This window comes from Vanacampus margaritifer, chromosome 6 (genome assembly GCF_051991255.1).
Source record: "Vanacampus margaritifer isolate UIUO_Vmar chromosome 6, RoL_Vmar_1.0, whole genome shotgun sequence".
In the NCBI taxonomy this organism is placed as follows: Eukaryota; Metazoa; Chordata; class Actinopteri; order Syngnathiformes; family Syngnathidae; genus Vanacampus; species Vanacampus margaritifer.
In genome coordinates this window covers 29,444,068-29,462,418 of record NC_135437.1, presented here as the reverse complement: position 1 = coordinate 29,462,418, position 18,351 = coordinate 29,444,068, and the positions used below count along the sequence as shown (strand labels likewise).

General features: G+C 40.5%; 1 protein-coding gene and 1 long non-coding RNA gene across 6 annotated transcripts in view; one reads left to right on the top strand and one right to left on the bottom strand.

Moving 5' to 3' along the window:
- LOC144053344 (uncharacterized) overlaps nucleotides 1-14,590 on the bottom strand; it is a 75,271-nt gene extending 60,681 nt beyond the window's left edge. For 3 of the 5 annotated variants that reach the window (XR_013294393.1, XR_013294392.1, XR_013294394.1), the window contains exons 1-2: nucleotides 14,442-14,589; nucleotides 12,272-12,486 (exon numbers count right to left, since the gene is read on the bottom strand). This is a non-coding gene — a long non-coding RNA (uncharacterized LOC144053344). Of the gene's footprint in view, nucleotides 1-12,271; nucleotides 12,487-14,441 lie in introns of all 5 variants that reach the window. The other 2 variants (XR_013294395.1, XR_013294391.1) reach the window with 2 other exon arrangements.
- Nucleotides 5,209-15,775, top strand: LOC144053343 (potassium voltage-gated channel subfamily A member 1-like). Its single transcript, XM_077567716.1, has 2 exons — nucleotides 5,209-5,808; nucleotides 6,245-15,775. The coding sequence occupies exon 2, from the start codon at nucleotides 6,465-6,467 to the stop codon at nucleotides 7,935-7,937; it is 1,473 nt and encodes a 490-aa protein (XP_077423842.1). The 5' UTR covers nucleotides 5,209-5,808; nucleotides 6,245-6,464; the 3' UTR covers nucleotides 7,938-15,775.
- The last annotated feature ends 2,576 nt before the right edge of the window (nucleotides 15,776-18,351 follow it).

The following is an 18,351-nucleotide window of genomic DNA, read 5'->3' as shown; positions in this document are numbered from 1 at the left end:
GGGGTAGAAAATCTATTTCTACATGGCAAATAATTTACCATTAGGTGTAGTAGAGTCACAGAAAACTAACAGACTCAACATTCTTGATATGCATGGTCCTGAGTCTGTGCAATTAGATATTAAATTGAAAGGAGTGTGTTGAAAAAAATAGCAGTGTGGAGTTCAACTAATTAAGTCAATCATTCTATGAAAAAAACAGGTGTGAATCAGGTGGACCTTATTTAAGGGTGAAGCCAGCACCTTTCATGCATGTATTTATTTTAGAAAACCTGAGAAAAATGGGTCGCTCCAGACATTGTTCAAAAGAACAGCAGACTTGGATTTTAAAAAAAAAATCATTGCAGAAGGGAAAACATATCAAGAAGTGCAGAAAATAAAAGGCTGCTCGGTTAAAATGATCTCCAATAGTTTGAAATGGAAAGCAAAAGCAGAGACGCGTGGAAGAAAACCGAAAACAACCATTCGAATGGATCGAAGGATAGCCAGAATGCCAAAGACTCAACCAATGATCAGCTCCACGGAAAATCAAAGATGGTCTGAAGTTACCTGTGAGTATTGTGACAATTAGAAGGCGCCTGCGTGAAGCTGATCTATTAGCAAGAAGTCCTCGTAAAGTCCCAGTGTTCAGAGTCTCACATCAACTGGCCTAATGCTGAAGAAGTATTGCCCTTGAAATGGCCCCAAACACACCAGTAAACGAGCAGCATCTTGGTTCCAGACCAACAAAATTACAGTTATGGAGTGGCCAGCTCAATCCCCGGACCTCAATTCGATAGATAACCTATGGGGTGGTATCAAAAGTGCAGTTTCTGAGGAAAAAACAAGAAATGCAGAGGAACTGTGGACTGTTGTCAAATCATCCTGGGCTGGAATACCTGTTGATAGGCGCAAGAAGTTGGTCGACTCCATGCAACACAGCAGTTCTCAGAAAGTCATAGGAATGCTAAATCCAAGAAAATTTGACTTTATAAAGCAAATATTCAAATATGTAAAGAAACAGACACTGCTATTTTTTGATCAGCCCAATTTTCATTTCCCCCCCCATTTTTTTTTTAAAAGCAATTCAATAATTGACAAATGTTTCTTCATGCTTTGATTTAGAATATGATCTGCAGTGTTCCCAAAACTAATGGACTACTACTTTAGTATTTGCATCTTTTTAAACACACTGCTATTATATTGAACACAACTGTACCTTCTAATAAAGCAAACCCTCGCTCCCATGCTCATGGCAATTGAAAGGAACTTTGGAGGAACCCATCGTCAACTTGCTGGCTCACAATAATGTCAGCATTTAGCCCTCCTTTGATTGGTTGGCCAAAGCAAGCCAAGTTTGACTTGCATAACATGTCTGCAGCGGTCTGCACACACAAATACATGTCATAATAATCTGTGACTCGGATAAGTAGAATGCATTTGTATTAAACGCTCGTGTTTTTGTTATTAGACAAAAAATGATTGTGAATTTCTCTTAACGATGAATTGATGTTGCAATTGTGGCTGCTAACGAGTACAGGGCGTACCCCGCCAGTTGGCTGCGTTAGGCTCCAGCTCACCTGGCCCAAATTGGCAAACTGGAATGATGCAATGACTTTCAAGAACTTCATTTATGAAGTAGCATGTCATAACAAATATATTTATTTATTTATTTTAACTCTCAATCACAGTCGTGTTCGTGTGTAATCACTTGAGTGGCACATGCTTGCTGGTGTCTGATTTAGAATCAATCAGATCGATTATGCTCTGATTTGATTTAGGCTGGTTTGGAGCTTGTGATGGGTTCTTATGCATGATTATTAACGTGGGGAGAGCGCCACCCTCTGGATACGTCTAGGAAGCATTTCTGCAATGTACCGTTCAGAAATGCAGAAAAGTATGACAGTTCAACTTGTCACAAGGGTAAAAGAGGATGATATGCGTTTGCTGGGAAAGTGCCTGATTTATTTATTATTATTTTTCTTTTTTCTTTTTTTTTTTAAAGCTGCAACAGTAGCACACAGCAATTATTTGCAGTAGAACTTGTGATGGTTGTATATCCACACAATGCAATTAGTGATTACATTAAAGGTTAAAATAAATAACATTTGACTTTGGAAATAGATGTATCAAATGTTACCTACAAATACACTGATAATAATAGCCTGGGCTGATAATTATGAAAAGATGAAAATAATAAATAAAAATTAAAAGCACTGTACTCACAACAACAAAGTGCATCAACTAATAAAATCACTTTCATATAAATTCTAAGAATAACCTAAAATGTACAGTAAAATGTCAAACAAATGTGTCACTAATGATGTAACTGAACAGAGGTACACAAGATGACACCTTTTTTTTTTTTAAATGACGTCAAATTATGAAGTCTAGAAACTAGTTTTAGTGAAAAAAAAAATCAAAACAAATGGCCATAGCAAACATTACATTTTTGCGTTACAGGTGTAGTATAATAGGCCAGAAGTTTGCATACATTACAGTACAAAAAGAAGTATCTCAAAATGTTTTCTTGGTTCGATACTTCTTTTTTTTTATCATTTGATGTACCTGTCTTCACTCCTCTGATTACTACATTGTATGGTTAAATGAAACTGAATCATATTTCTTTGACATAATTTAACTGTAGGTAACTAGTTATTTCATCAAACCAGTCATTTTCATCATATATATTCTATTTTCACCATCATATTGAAAATTTGCATATGTCCACCCTATTAATTGCCCCTTTAAGAAACCCTCTGATGTGTTTAGGGACGTCACAACTGTTGCAGAATAATTTTCATCATGTAGTTGGATGTTGTCAAGGGTCAACATGTCCACTCTGTCATAAAGAAATAACAATTGATCGAATTTTTTTTCAAAAGCTCGCCTTGAAATGTATTTGTCAAACAGTCCATAGTCCTCTATCTAACTGAAAGTCCACCATGTGATCATTACATGCTAATATTAGCCAAAAATGTCCAACCTGTTGTTGTCCCTGTTGTTTGGAAATCTAAAATATATTTCTTACACTAGTGCACACTAGTGTTGTTATAGTAAGTGAAGATCGACAATTAAATGCTAACATTAGCCAAAAATGTCCGCCCTGTCGTTGACCCCCCCCGTCAGCAAGCTCACATATTTTGCTGTTTGCATGTATTTTGTCTATCTTCAACGGAGGCAGAAGAAGTGGCTAGTTGTAGAATAAATAGTTTATCTTATGTTTCATAATGGTCATCATATTAAGTGTGTAGTTGTGTGTTGTCAAGTTTAACATGTATATCGTATCGTATCGAATCGTATCGTATCGTATGTCCACTCTGTCATAATGCAACATTAATTGATATGAAAACCTTTCTGAAATCTGAAATATATTTCTTAACTAGTGCAGTCAGCTTGCTAACAGACTCATGTTGCTACACTAGGTGAAGATCCACCATTAAATGCTAAAATTAACCAAAAAGGTCCACCCTGTCATTAAAGTCGCATACAGTATTTTGTAGTTTGCATGTACGTCTTCTGACAACCTAAATTTGTTTTGTGTTTTCAGGAGTCAGAAGACGTTGAAGCTCATTGTGTCATCATCGGCAATGCAGACGAGACTTTTTCTTGTGATCCACCGAGACGTCTCACAAGGAGAACAATTGGAAACGTTTGCCTAACTGGACAATGAAAACATTTTGGGGATAAAAGAGTGCTGAAAATATTTTCTACTTTTTAGCGCAGCTTGTTTAAAACAGACAAAAACTTTCAGAAGCACGCTGTGGAGGATTGCCATTGTAAATGTCGTAATACATAGTATTTATTTTTCTAACCTGTATGTGAACTTAATTTAATCTTCTTCTTTTTTTAATAAATAAATGTTCAAATATCAAAACATGCTTGTTTCATGAAATTGCATTCATTTATTCTTAACAGTCTGTTCTCTTTTGGCTTTTTGTGCATTTTGTGAATATTATTTTTTTTTTTTTTGTCCAATCAGATTTCAGTGTCTGTGTTGGCATGTTAAGATGTTTTGTCAATGTCCTTCACAATCAGAAGTGCTGGCCCAAGTAATGTTTACCAGATTAGCAAATGGGACAAAATTCACATTAAGAAAACTGTCACCCCAAAAAGTTTCTGGAGTGGTGCTGATCTTGTTATAAATGATAACAGGTGGAAAAACATTTCCAGTGGATATTCTGCCTTCTATTGGAAGAATTTTGAATTGCTGCTCATTAGCTAAGATTGGAGTTCCAAGGACACAATTGCACTTTGTCCTTACCGCCAATTTGGGAGAGGAGCAATTAACTTTAAAATGACATTGGTGGAAACATTATGTGCTGGCACAATTCCACACATTTTTGCCAACGTTTTTTTCCAGTGAGTCAGCAAGGACACACACACACTCAATACATATGAGAATAAAAATAATAAGAATAATAAGAAGGTAATGTTCCAAGCATATCATATACTGTTGCAGTATAGGATATGAAAACAGGAAAGAACAAGTTCAATATGTTGCACAAAATAATATCAATTTAAAGGTAATCATTTTAGGTATAAAATGTCTGATGTCACAGAAATACGAAATATTGAACAATGAAAATTGTTAAAGCATTGAAGCACAAATGTGAAAGAACAACGTGATGTAACAAGTTCAAGGTATGAAACTAGTTATATTACAAGAACGACATATTGTGTAAATAAATATATTTGGCTGTATAAACAAGTGCTAAAAGTGCTTCTATATTGCATTGACAGCAATATTATGAAATTGCAATGTCAACAAATAGCCTAAATGTTATAGTATAGCTAAATGAGTGCATTTAATTGACTGCATCAGTAGTATGAAAACAAACACTAGATACTAAGGTACCATAACATTCCACATCATATGAAATAGGGTGGGATAAAACTAAATAGCTATTTTTTTATGAATACGACTCTGACTTTTCTGACAGTTCCTTTTTATTGGCCTTCTGCAAAGCATCATTTGAATGTGTGTACAACTGTACATGCATCCCCGATGTTTAATTTTCTCCCGAGGTGCAAATCCTGTTCCTAAACCGATCTGGATCCAATTTGTTTCGTTTTGGCCTTTGTGCTGTATTGCGCCTGCTGGCTCTGCTGCTGCATGCAAACACGACACAAGTTGTGCTGCTGCTTCTGCTGCTTTCAAGAGTCGCTCTGCATTGCGTCGAAAGCTCCAACTCCTCCTCTCGCTCTCTCTCTCTTTCTCTCTCTCTCGCCCTCACTGCTACAGCCTCTCTCCTCCCTCCTCCATCCATGCATCCATCCATCCATGCGTCAACTTGCAAGTAAAAAGGCCGCAGAGGAAACATTCCCTCCATCAGCTGTGCATTTCTTCTTCTTCTTCCCCTCGTTTTTAACGTTGGCCAATCCCCCTCCCCCTCCCCCAGCGTGGATGGGAGCCGCTCACTTGCTAGCTCTCCACCGGTTTCTGCTGATGTCTGGATAACGTCAAGGGCTGGCGTATGGCTCCTTTAATGTAGCCCCCCACCCCCCCACCACTCACTTCCACCCTCCACCTTTCCCCCACCCTCCCCTTTTGGAATTGCAGCGTAAAAAAAAAAAAAAAAAAAAAAAGCACACGCAAAAAGCCACATCTCCTCCCGCAGTGCACTGTGAGGAAGCTCCAGCCTGCATCCTGCCACCGCCTCCTCCTCCTCCTGCATCCCGGCAGCCATGTGATTGTTTTGCTTTTTTTCATTCTTCTTCTTGTTTTTTCTTCCCATCTCTCGACTGGACATGTGAAACACTTCACATGGGTGCTTTGAGCAGAGCGCAAGACGCCTCGGAGACCCCCTCATCCGCCAACGTCACCCCGAGGTAAGACGCACAAAAGTAGCGTAGAGATCTCGTCAGCGTTTGCTACTAGAAAGCCGCCACGCCTGTGCACCTAAAAAAGCTCGGTTCTGAAATGTTATGCGTCAAAAAACTGCGGGCCGCGTCTGCCCTTTGAGCTCCAAACTTAAGTGGTGTCATGCCTCCAAACTGCAGTGACGAGGCAAGCGGAGTGGCGGCGACACTTTTTTGCAAAGCGTTTCCTAGTTTGTGTAAGCACCTCGCTAATTGAGCCAAAGAGAAGTAAATAAATAAATAAGTAAAGTGGAGAAAATGCTGAGCAGGCAAATATCTTTCTGTGTTCGCTGTTTGATCCCATTACACCCCCCCCCCCCCCTCCGCCACCACCACCACCACCAACAACCTCCTCCTCCTTCTGCTTCCCTCTCTCTCCCTTGCTCTCTCTCTCCGGGTGGCAGAGGCAGCGGTGTTGGAGAGCAGCAATGGTCAAGTCAGCGAGAACCGCAGTGGAGCCGCACTGAGGCAAATTCAGCCAACCAGCCCCTCGTGTCCTGGGGGTGCGGGGACATTCCCAGCACTTTAAGGGGCGCAGGAAGTCGAGAAAGTCCCAATTGGCCCCCGACCCACATATCTGCCCTTTCAGGCTAACAGCATCCCCGAGCCGTACCCCCTCACCCAAAATGACGGTGGTCTCAGGAGACAACGTGGACGAGACATCGGCCGTGCCGGGCCACCCCCAGGACGCCTACCCGCCTCCAGACCATAACGACCACGAGTGCTGCGAGAGGGTGGTCATCAACATAGCCGGCCTTAGGTTCGAGACGCAGCTCAAGACCCTCTCTCAATTCCCGGAGACGCTGCTGGGCAACCCCAAGAAGCGCATGCGTTACTTCGACCCTCTGCGAAATGAGTACTTCTTCGATAGGAACCGGCCCAGCTTCGACGCCATCCTGTACTACTACCAGTCCGGGGGGAGGCTGCGAAGGCCCGTCAACGTCCCTTTGGATATGTTCTCGGAGGAGATCAAGTTCTACGAGCTAGGGGTGGATGCCATGGAGAGGTTCCGAGAAGACGAGGGCTTTATCAGGGAGGAGGAGCGACCCCTGCCCGAGAAGGAGTTCCAGCGTCAGATCTGGCTGCTCTTTGAGCACCCAGAGAGTTCGGGAACGGCCAGGGGGATCGCCATCGTGTCCGTCATGGTCATCCTCATCTCCATCGTCATATTTTGTTTGGAGACGATACCCCAGCTCAAGGAGGATCCCATGAGCCAGACTATAGGTAACGTCACCACCTACTACAAACCAAACATCCTCACAGACCCCTTCTTCGTCATAGAGACGCTCTGCATCATCTGGTTCTCCTTTGAGTTGATAGTACGCTTTCTGGCGTGCCCCAGCAAACCGGCCTTCTTCAAGAACATGATGAACACCATTGACATTGTGGCCATCATCCCCTACTTTATCACGCTGGGCACCGAGCTGGCTGAAGACTCCGACACAGAGGGGGTGGGGGAGCAGGCCACGTCTTTGGCAATACTCAGGGTGATCCGTCTGGTCCGGGTGTTTCGGATCTTCAAGCTTTCCCGACACTCCAAAGGATTGCAGATTTTGGGGCAGACCCTCAAGGCCAGCATGCGAGAGCTGGGACTGCTCATCTTCTTCCTGTTCATTGGCGTCATCTTATTCTCCAGCGCAGTTTTCTTCGCCGAGGCAGAGGAGCAGGGTTCCTTTTTTAGAAGCATCCCTGACGCTTTCTGGTGGGCGGTGGTGTCCATGACCACCGTGGGTTACGGCGACATGGTGCCTGTCACCATCGGGGGCAAGATCGTGGGATCTCTGTGCGCCATCGCCGGCGTGTTGACCATTGCTTTGCCCGTGCCCGTCATCGTGTCCAACTTCAACTACTTCTATCACAGGGAGACGGAGGGAGAGGAACAGGCTCAGCTGCTCAACGTCAGCAATCCCAATATCCCGTCCGACACCAACTCCAGCCGCCGCAGTTCCTCTGTCGTCAGCAAGTCAGAGTACATGGAGATCGACGGCGACCTGAACAACAGCATCGACAACTTCCGGGAGGCCAACCTCAGAACTGGCAACTGCACTATAGCCAACCAGAACTGTGTAAACAAGAACAAGCTGCTCACAGATGTTTAGGCACCAGAACCACGGTGGCGTGGACCACCTGTTAGGCTTAGTAAAGTCCTGCTTAAAAAAAAAAACTATAGAGAAGAAGCTAACACTGTTAGAGTAGAGAACACTTAGATAGGCTAATCAATTCTTCTAATCCTGCAAGTATGTACCCCCAAACACTCTCCCTTCCTCCAAACTAAAGAAGTATTGATAACCCCAAATGTACACAACTAGGTGTTAGGATGCAGAGCACACTCTTGTCTAATCAGGCAATATAATGCATGGAATACCGAGAACCAACGCAGCGGAAAAGTCATCGCAACCTTGAAAAGAAGCTAAAGCAGATGTTGGATCCTCACCACCGCTGCCACCCACTCGCACTCCACTTCCTCCCCATCACCCCTTTGAAGGATCTAACCGTTCCGCAAAAAGCACCTTATAGGAGGAAGACCAACCTGGATGTAAACAAGTCCGCTCGTTTCCCGGGACATCGGCAGTGGAATCGTGGGCCGGCCGAACGATCTGGATCGCCCTTCGGCAGAGCTTGACGCATGATGACTGACGTTCCATTTCCACGCATGCAACCAGACGTATACGTACTTGCCATCACGGAGAGGATGTTCTGTTGGGATCGCCGTCCCATGTTTTTGCACCAAAGGCGCCGGATGAGGGTTTGAGTTGACTTGACATATTTACAAACACAGGATTTGAATGTTCCATCTTAAGGGGACACTTCCGAAATGAGATCATAGCATGAGAAAACGTAACCTGCATTATGGTCTACGGACTTTCAGTACTTTTGTATCCTGGCATATTTAATGCATGACATGAGTAAGCAGCTTGTTGCAACTCAGGCACTCTGCAGTGTCCTTTTTTGGTCAGGGAAACTAAATGAAAGCCCAAAATGCATTGCATTCCCAATATATCCCAAGCCACAATTTAGCCACTTTAGGAAATCCAAGTATCCAAACTGCATTTAACCATCAAGTAAGTTACCATAGCGCAGTGCATGAGCCTCGGTTCAATTTCCTCATCAGGTTTTGCGTTTGGACACCAAATTGACGACGCGCAGTATTGGAACGATTGGAAATCTTTGGACATGAGTTGCTAGTGCCTTTAATTCCGCTCACCACCAGGTCCAGTGGAAGTGCCTCTCGGTAGTCGTGGGACGTGGGAGCTTCAGCAGTGCTGCTTCAGATCTTTGTCGTAATATGAAGAAGAAGCAGAACCATAAGCCGGACGAGTGAGTGAAAAAGAAAACAAAATAACATGCACAAGCTGGTTTTGGCATCATGACGATTAAGCAAGCAGCGACGTAATGTACTTTCCATGTTTACCTATCCAAAAACAAAAGGAACATTTGCAGGTTTTCACCATCGTTTATTCATGCCTGGCTTTCGTCGGTTGTTTGTTTTTTGTGCTCTGTGCATCCAAACAGGGTCTCTACCTCAGTCAGGTCCTTGCAAACGCAAATGCAGGTTTCAAAGCAGGGCTTCCTTCCCCCTACGTTCTTCTGTCTGTCCGTCCTTCCATGCTTCATTCATTCTTTCGTATCTTACTTGCTTCCTTCTCCTCTTTGAATCTTTCCTTACTTCCACCGACCTTCCTTGCACTATCCTTCATCCCTCTTTTTTCTTACTTTCTTTCCTTTCTTCTTTCCTTCTGTATGTCGCTTTTTTCTTTCTCTCACTCACTTTCCGTCATTCCTTTCTACCATCCTCATTCATTCTTCCTTTTCATCCTTCCTTCTGTCCATGTTTTTTTATTCCTTCCATCTGTCCTTCCTTCCTTTGATTTTTTCCTTGCTTCCGTCCATCATCCTTCCTTCCTTCTGTCCTTTGATTTTTCATACCTTCTTTCCACTCTTCTCTCGCTCCACCCTTCTTTCCTTCCTTTCTCCTGAACTTAATTCCTCCTTTCCTTGTTTATTTCCTTCCTTCCATTCCTTGGTTCCTTCCTTTCTTCCCGCCATCCTTCCTTACTTTCTTTTTTGGTTCATTCCTTCCATCCTTCCTTACTTCCTACCATCCTTCGTTCAGCCATACCGCTTCAAACTGCTGTGGTGCAATATTGAATGTGAGCATCCCAAAGTATCATCGCCATCACACGAGCACTTAAAAGGGGTAGGGGTGGGTGGTTGGGGGGGAGAGAAAAAAGCACGGTTTCATCCTCACGCTGCATCTCTTTTTCTTTTTTTTTTGTCACTGACGCTACGCACAATCAGAATGTTGATTTGGAGAGAGATTGTTCCAACTCTCCATCCTGAGGGACTCTTTAGTACGTTTAGTTCCTCGATCACAACGCAAGCTGTAGGCGTGTGTGTGACACAAGCATACACACACACACACACACACACACGCACACTCACACGAATGCTTCACATCACTCACTGCAGCACTCGGGCATTTAAGTACACACAATAGTGCACACTTTGCACATGCTTCCTTTTGGCTGCAGTTTGTCATTTTGAAGAATGACATTATTTTTTTATTATTCATCCATTTATTTTATATTGTTCAATTATTGAACTATTCAATTTGTCACTTTTAGTATTTTTTATTACAAGTATGTATTTGATACTTTTTTGACTGTAGTTTTTAACCATTGTAGACTCATTGCAGCAAGGCTGGAACTTCATGTCTTAAACATCAATTTGGAAAAAAATATATATATATATTTTTTTTTTTGGTCATCTATGCATTATATTTGGATTTTGGTATTATTTTCAATTAGTATGATTTAAAATTTTACCTTGAAATGTCACGCCCGTTTCTTCCAGTTGACTCACAAATTGGTCGGAACTTGTATCTAAATTGGGGCATCAGTAAAGTTGTTTCCAAGCTTTACGTTAGAGCAGCGTCAGTCAGAACCTGCCCAAGTCCGACCCATCCTTGTAGAAAAAAGTATACTCGTCAAATGCAGTCAATGAGTTCACATCAAATACATGAATTTAATTTAACTCATTAAATCAATATTAGTTTAAAATTGAAGTTACTATGTTTTCAATTTGCATACTTTTTCATTTAAAATTGTAGTTCTGTAATTATTCCAGCTTGCTGCAGTTACACTAGATGAATTATTTACTTACTTACATGTCATAATATTTGTGTTTTTTATTTATGTAGCTATATCATGTGCTTCTATTAGACCTCATATCTGTTGCATTATTTTCTAAGAGAAATAATACACATACAATGAAATTGGGAAGTTGCTTTATTTGATTACATATAATAAATTGTATCTAAGATTTTTGGGGGTTTGTTTTTAATGGTTCCACTGCAGCTACAATGGAAACGTTCTTTTGAATGCTACATTTTAAATGAATGCATTGCTCTTATTATTTACGGCATCATTTTAAGTTCCATATATTATTTATTTTTTATTCTATTATTATCAGTATTATTGTTATTATTATTATTATTAATATATACAAGATCACCTGTCTGCAGCTAAGGTGGAATGTGTAATGAACACAGTCAATTAATGAAATAATAATAATAATACTACTACTAATAATAATAATAATAACATTAATAATAATAAGTGTGTGTGTGTGTGTGTGTGTGTGTGTGCGTGTGCGTGTGCGTGTGTGTGTAAAATCAATAAAAATAGGTGGACTGCTGCAGTGTTGTTTGAATGTCAGAATCTTGCTGCAGTGGCTGCCCTTCATGGTGCTCGGGCAGGATCACATTTAGTTTTTTTTTCTCCCTCTGCTTCTTACATTATTATCAGCTGAATGGTTAGTTTTCAGTTTGTTGCTAACGATAGGAGGGTGGGGGGGTTCCTGGTATAATTGACTACCTTTGTACTGTATTACTGACTCTGACACGGTCAACCTTGCACAAGTGACAACATAGCAACGATGTGATTGTGTCCCGTTTCGATTGCTCGTTCTTTCATCCGTGGCTGACTCGTGCTATGCGTCGCAGCTCCCCTCAACAAAACGTGCACTCTGAACAGCAATACATTGTTAGTGTCTCGGATGTTTTAATCGAGCGTGTGTGCGTGTAAAAATGGCTAAAAAGCTATCTATTTTGGAACGCTGCTGCAAAATCAGCAATTGTCACTGACAAGTTGTTGTTTTTTCCAGTAGAATTGAGACACTAAAGCTCGAGTGGGCCAACTCCAATTTTGGAGAGGGATTCAAACTTTTATGGTTGCAATAATATCTGTAGAGTTTATTTTTACTTCTTCTTGGTATGTGATTTGACAGTTTGTTGTTTTTCCTCAGAGTTTGATATATTGTCAAATTTAATGAAGAAATGAGATTTGAAAACAAAAGTTTGGTGCAATAGTGGTCGGAGAAGTCAATTTGATCAATATTTCATAAAAGATTACAAATAACAAGTGCTACTTACTTTTTGTGTCTGCTATGAATCTCTGAAGGTCACTTTCGGCGATGTTTTGTCTGAAGCCTAGTTTGGGCACAGACATCTTGAAAATGGGAGTTGGCCCAATGTTGTTCTGATGAATCAGGAAACCTGTTAAGTGTAAGAATGGACTGCCCCCTATATGTCAAAAGTCTTCATTTTTAACTGGTTGAGTGCTGCACAGGATCATCTATCTGGGCAACCTGAAGGAAAAGAAACAAACTGTGATTAGATTTGTTGTTGTTGTTTTTTAAGTCTAATAGAAATTAACATCTATCAAATGTCCATCATGAAAGATGGAGGAAAACTTTGCTTTCTGGGATGTTTTGGCCGTCTTGGAAATGGGAGCTGGCCCAGTGTTGCACCAATGAATCAGGAAAATGTAGATGTGTAATAATGGATAGCCCCATACCCTAAATGTCAAAAGTCTTCATATTTAATAGGTTGGATGCTGGTCAGTATCATCTCGTTTGCCGCCTGAAAGACTAGTACAATAGCGGTATAACTCCAAACGTCCATCAAATATATCACAACAGATTATTTAAAAAAAGAAATACGGCTTACTTCTAAGTCTTTATCAATCTCTGAACCTCACCAGAGGTGAAGCCTATTTCATTTGGGAAGTGGAAGTTGCGCTGACGAATCCGTAAAATGAGGGCTAAGTGCAATAATGGACTGTCCCTTATATGTCAAATTTGGCAACAAAAGACAAAACCCGGATGATTTTGACCAGTATTCGCTTAATGATTGAAGGATTCTCAGCTGCTGTTGCTCTGCTTTTGTTTGCTAGTCTCATTAGCAAGAAAGGGGCCGTTTTTTTTGTGTGTTCTTCTTCTTTTCCTGAAAGTAGATTTGGTCACACCTTTTGTCTATGATTGGTTGTCTCAGGCGTGGGTGTTTCTTCAAAAGTAAATATGAGACACAGTAGGGTTGCTCTTCCCACAGATCATTTTACTGTCAGGTTTACAGTGGACTAGGGCCTTCACTATCCTTTTAAATCTTTCTGTCTAATCTCTTTTTAATCTAACCTATCAAATATTACATCGAATAATCCCCGTAATTAGTTTTTTTTTGTTAATCCAATAAGGTGGAACATGAGTTGAATTGAGTTAATATAAGTACTCATGCATTACTGAACACCAACAAAATTAGCCTATGCTAAACAGTTAGCAATTGTGATTAGCATCAACATGCTAGCGTTTATCTCTTAAGGTAAACAAACACTAACCACCATTTAGTTCACACATACAGTACAGGCCAAAAGTTTGGACACACCTACTTATTCAATACTATGCTTTATTTTCATGACTGTGTACATTGTAGAATCTCACTGAAGGCATCAAAACTATGACGACAACTATGACAACTATCAAACACATTTGGAGTTACGTACTTAACACACAAAAAAGTGAAAATAATCAATTAAATACATAAATAAATAAGCACCGTTTTCTCTGATGACTTTTTTTGCACATTCTTGGCATTCTCTCGGTGAGCTTCAAAAGGTAGTCACCTGAAAGGGTTTTCCAACCATTTTTAAGGAGTTCCCAGACGTAAGAATGCCAAAAGTATGCAAAAAAAAAGTAACCAGAGCAAAGGATGGCTATTTTGAAGAATCTAACATATGAAACTTTTTTTTCAGTTAATTCACCTTTTTTTGTTAAGTACATAACTCCACATCAAAATGCATTGAATAAAAAAGTGTGTCCAAACTTGTGGCTTGTACTGTACATTTTTCTAGCTATGTACATGAGCTGAATTGAGTGGATACAACTATTATCTTCAGCGCATGAGCACTATTAATGACCAAAAGTATTAGCCTATGCTAAGCGGTTAGCAATCACAACTAGCATTATCTTGCTAGTGATTACCTCTTTAGGTAAACACACACTAACCACCATTTAGTTCACACATACATCTTTGTGTCTACGTACATGAGCTGAATTGAGTGGATACAACTATTGCCTTCAGCGCATGAGCACTATTAAAGACCAAAAAAAAAATGTGCCTATGCTAAACGGTTAGCAATCGCGATTAGCATTAGCGCGCTAGCAATTACCATTTTAGTTTTTTAAAAAAAACAATAACCACCATTAAGGTCACACACACATCATCTTATCTACATTAAACATGTAATAGTATCTTAAAAGTCCCTTACAAACAATAGGTCATGAGTAAAGGACTGGAGCTGCCTGTTAGCTACAATGGGCTCAATAACTTCCTGTCCACTGCGTGCGTCTGCAGAAACGGTCCGTGCAGAAACATGGACCGAGACGCAAACAATGGTTCCGGCTGAGCTTCGAGGCAGACATTTTTAGTCGACTTATACAACTTTTTTTTTTTTTTTTATCCCAGCCCTACAGTGGACCCTTGCTACTTGCTGGCCTGACTGCAAATAGCAAAACCAGTGATTAACTGATTAAAAAATGACGCAAATAAGCAGAGAATGTTGCAAATAACGGGGGACCAAAAAAACATCGCATTGCGCATATGCGAGTGTCCGGCCACTGTACACCGACAGTTTTTACATTTGATAACGGCAAAGTCTCCCTTTATCTTCAAAATGAGCAAACTGGAGTTCGCCCACTCTTGTGCTCAGTGTCTCAATTAAGGCCCAACATGCACTTAGTGACGACCATCACCTGCTAAACTAGTCCTAATATTTATTTGAAAGAATTTAATTGCTACAAATGATACAGAAACACGTATGGATGTACATATTGTAATCCAGTATAAGAACACGAAGACGAGTGTGTCGTCGCTCCTTTCAGTTGTGGCACTTAACATGGATAAGTGAGACGTGTACCATCATTATTACTGGACAAAAGTGGGAGATTTCGTTTTTCCAATTCTAATTTTAATCACATTTTTTTGCATATTTCCACTGCTAAAAGCTGCTCTGATGAAATATCCCTTAAGGAAACGCGCTGCATGGTCCACCGACGACTGCATGAGCTTTTGCCTTTCAACTATGAGATACGCCTTGTTTTCTTTCCTCCACGTGTTATTGTTATGATCATTTTTGGAAAACCCTTGCCTCCCCCCTTGCTGGAGTTGTGACCTCATCGCACGGACGCCAGTGGGATTTCTAGCGTCCGTTCAGGGTTTTGCTGGCAAAAAGAGGCGAGCGAGGACGTTTAAGGGCTACAAGTAGTTCCTCACACTGAACTCTCTCCAATGAGAACAACACACACACACACACACACACACAGAAACGACGCCGCTTTGTCCTTCGGGGAGTTTGTGTTGGACTGTTGACAGTTGGACTCTGGAAGTTTTTAGTTTGTTTTGTTTTCCATGCCCAAGTAAAGCAAAGTGATTGTATTCAAGCATCATTGTCATGTTGTGTTTACTGAGGATGATGCGAATGTGTGTGAAGACAGCGGCATGGTCTGTGATCTATGCAAGGGTACTCATTACTTTTTCTTTTTAATTTGATTAGATCACTTCTGATTTCATCTTCTATTTACTCCAATAAATTTTTAAGGATCAGTTGGTGTTTTAGTGTTTTTCTAATAGAGATGGATGGATATGTTTTTGTCACGGCCGATACGGATACCGAGTATTAGTAGTCAAGAAGGTCGGGCTGGCCGATACGGCCCAAAATTCATACCACGGTATAAACTGCATTCATTCACGGTAATGGTTTATATCACGGTGTATATATATATATTTTTTTACTTTTTTTAAATAAATGATTTGCTTACTGGTTTACATAGTCCTTTATAGAAGCTATATGGATTTTTTTTTTTAAACAATGAAAGAATAAATTTACTTTGGATAACATTTATTGTGCAAATCTCTAATCAAAATTAAAATTCGTTAAAAAAAAAGTGATATCAAACAGTGATATCACACCCGTCATTCTTCTTAATGTATGCCAGCTTTAATAGATTGATAGAGAGCTTACATTGTTTCGACATTTGCAATTACTAATGATTGATGGACTTTTTTCTGTCTGAGTTTGAAATGTCCGACTTTGAATACAGCCGAACGCTGTCATTTGTGTATGCTCCCGTTAGTGGCTAGTTGCTAATGCCGCAGACTTATGTCGTATCATTCAATGACAGACTAATGAACAGACTAATTCCTTTTCTTAGCGTCCTTAATTGGCAATTCAATCTAATTTTGAGGCAGCGTTGTGTTGATGTTGGAAGTTGACAGTCGCGTAAGGACGAGTCGAGGTGGCCGCCTTAAACTGCTGTGATGAAGTCATCAACATGTGCAATGCGGTGACGTCATCAACATGCGCTACCGCGGTAAGAGGGTAGAGTCAAAATCTCGAGCTTCGGCAATATTTATACCTTGAATTGAATATACCATTTTTTATCGCCCAGCCTTACAAGGAGGCCGATTGCCGATATTCTAATTTAGCTATGGCAAGTCACATTTATGTACTCTGTATTCATTATACGACGGCATATTAGGGCCACGTATAAAAAAAATAATTTAGGGGGAAAGAAAAAAAATTACAAATTTGCGAGAGAAAAAAATCGTAAATTTGCGGCATTATAAAGTGGCAGATTTGCAAGAAGAAGAAAAAAGAAACTTACGAGAAATACACTGGCCGGCGACAAAGACGCCTCGCTTTGCGAAGGTCTACACCCGGACGAACAAGCATTTAAGTTCATTTGTTAAAATGTTTATTTTCTTGTACATTTACGTTTCCAGAATTATTATTTACACCTTCATCCATTTTGGTATTTTTTTGTACAAGTAGCTAAAGTTGATGTGTCAAATCTACTGCTCTCTGTCATTCACTTGCTTTTACCTAAAGTATGCTAGCTTCTGATTGGTTTGTGTTTAGTCAGCTGATAGGGGATCAGGAAGTGTTGTCACGCTAGCTGCGGTGTATATTGAGTACAATTTAAGAATGAATCCGTCTCCATCCTGCCTTTTCATTTTATAAACAATGTTCCATTTTAACCACTAATGAATCCTCACGTTAGACTGTAGCTACGCTACATGTATTTGTCGTACGTTTTTTTCTCGTAAATTTGCCACGTTATAGTTGCAAATTTGCTTCTTTATAAAGTGACAAATTTGTGAGTTTTTTTTTTTTTTTTTTTAAATATTACCCCCCTCTTCTGAAAAAAAAAAATTATACATGGCCCTAATATGCTGTCGTAATTATGCTATTTTTCTCTCGCTTAATGTTGTTAATGTAAACATAATGTTGGCGAGCACAAAAATGTAGCTCACTCCTTAGCAACTAACAGGCTAAGCTAGCGGTGAAAATCTGCTACTGCGGCTCTAGTTAGCTCCACTGCAGCTATCTTGCTTCATCATTGAGGCCGCCATCAGCGTTTTGTCCTCTCAGCAGCATTTCAAACGATCAATACACTTGTCATGTAAGACAAATGTACTCGTATCGATCATCTCCATGCTACTCACTGACTAACTAACAGCTGTCTGCATGAAATATTCAGCTTGATTTCTGCCACTTGTTTAGCCAAGCTAGCACACAAGAAGTTGACACTGCTTAGCGGGGGGGCGAAAAAAATACTCACACTCTGCACTTGAGTACCAATGCAGATTTGTAAACGCATGAAAACATAGCCACCACGTGGCATTTATGCTTTTTAATTTACGCTGTTTAATTCAAAAATAAACAAATACAGATTTTGGGTAACAGGACTACCAAGATCGAAACCTCACCAACTTTAAAATTCCCAGAATACACAGAAAAACAAATGAATGAACTTACTTACGGCCTGCCGAGGCTGTGAATGGTGCGCCTGCCTGTGGGTCATGTGACTTGTGGAATAATGCTGCATTTGAGTAACCATGGAAGTCAGACTTTTCCAACTTCATACCAGGAAGTGTGCAAAGTCGGACCCCGACCAGCTTCAAACTTTACATGATATCTATTTAGGTCATATCAAGTACAATATTATAAAGCACATTTTTTGGGGGTTGGTGTGGGGTGGCTGGAACCGATTCGGAATTACGCCTCAAGTGAAAAAGTGCACAGTAAATTCTATAGAATAAATTTCACTCCATTGAGAGTGGAACCAAATAGACTCAGTTTTAGAATAATGTTTACACTTGGATGAGAGTAAAATAAA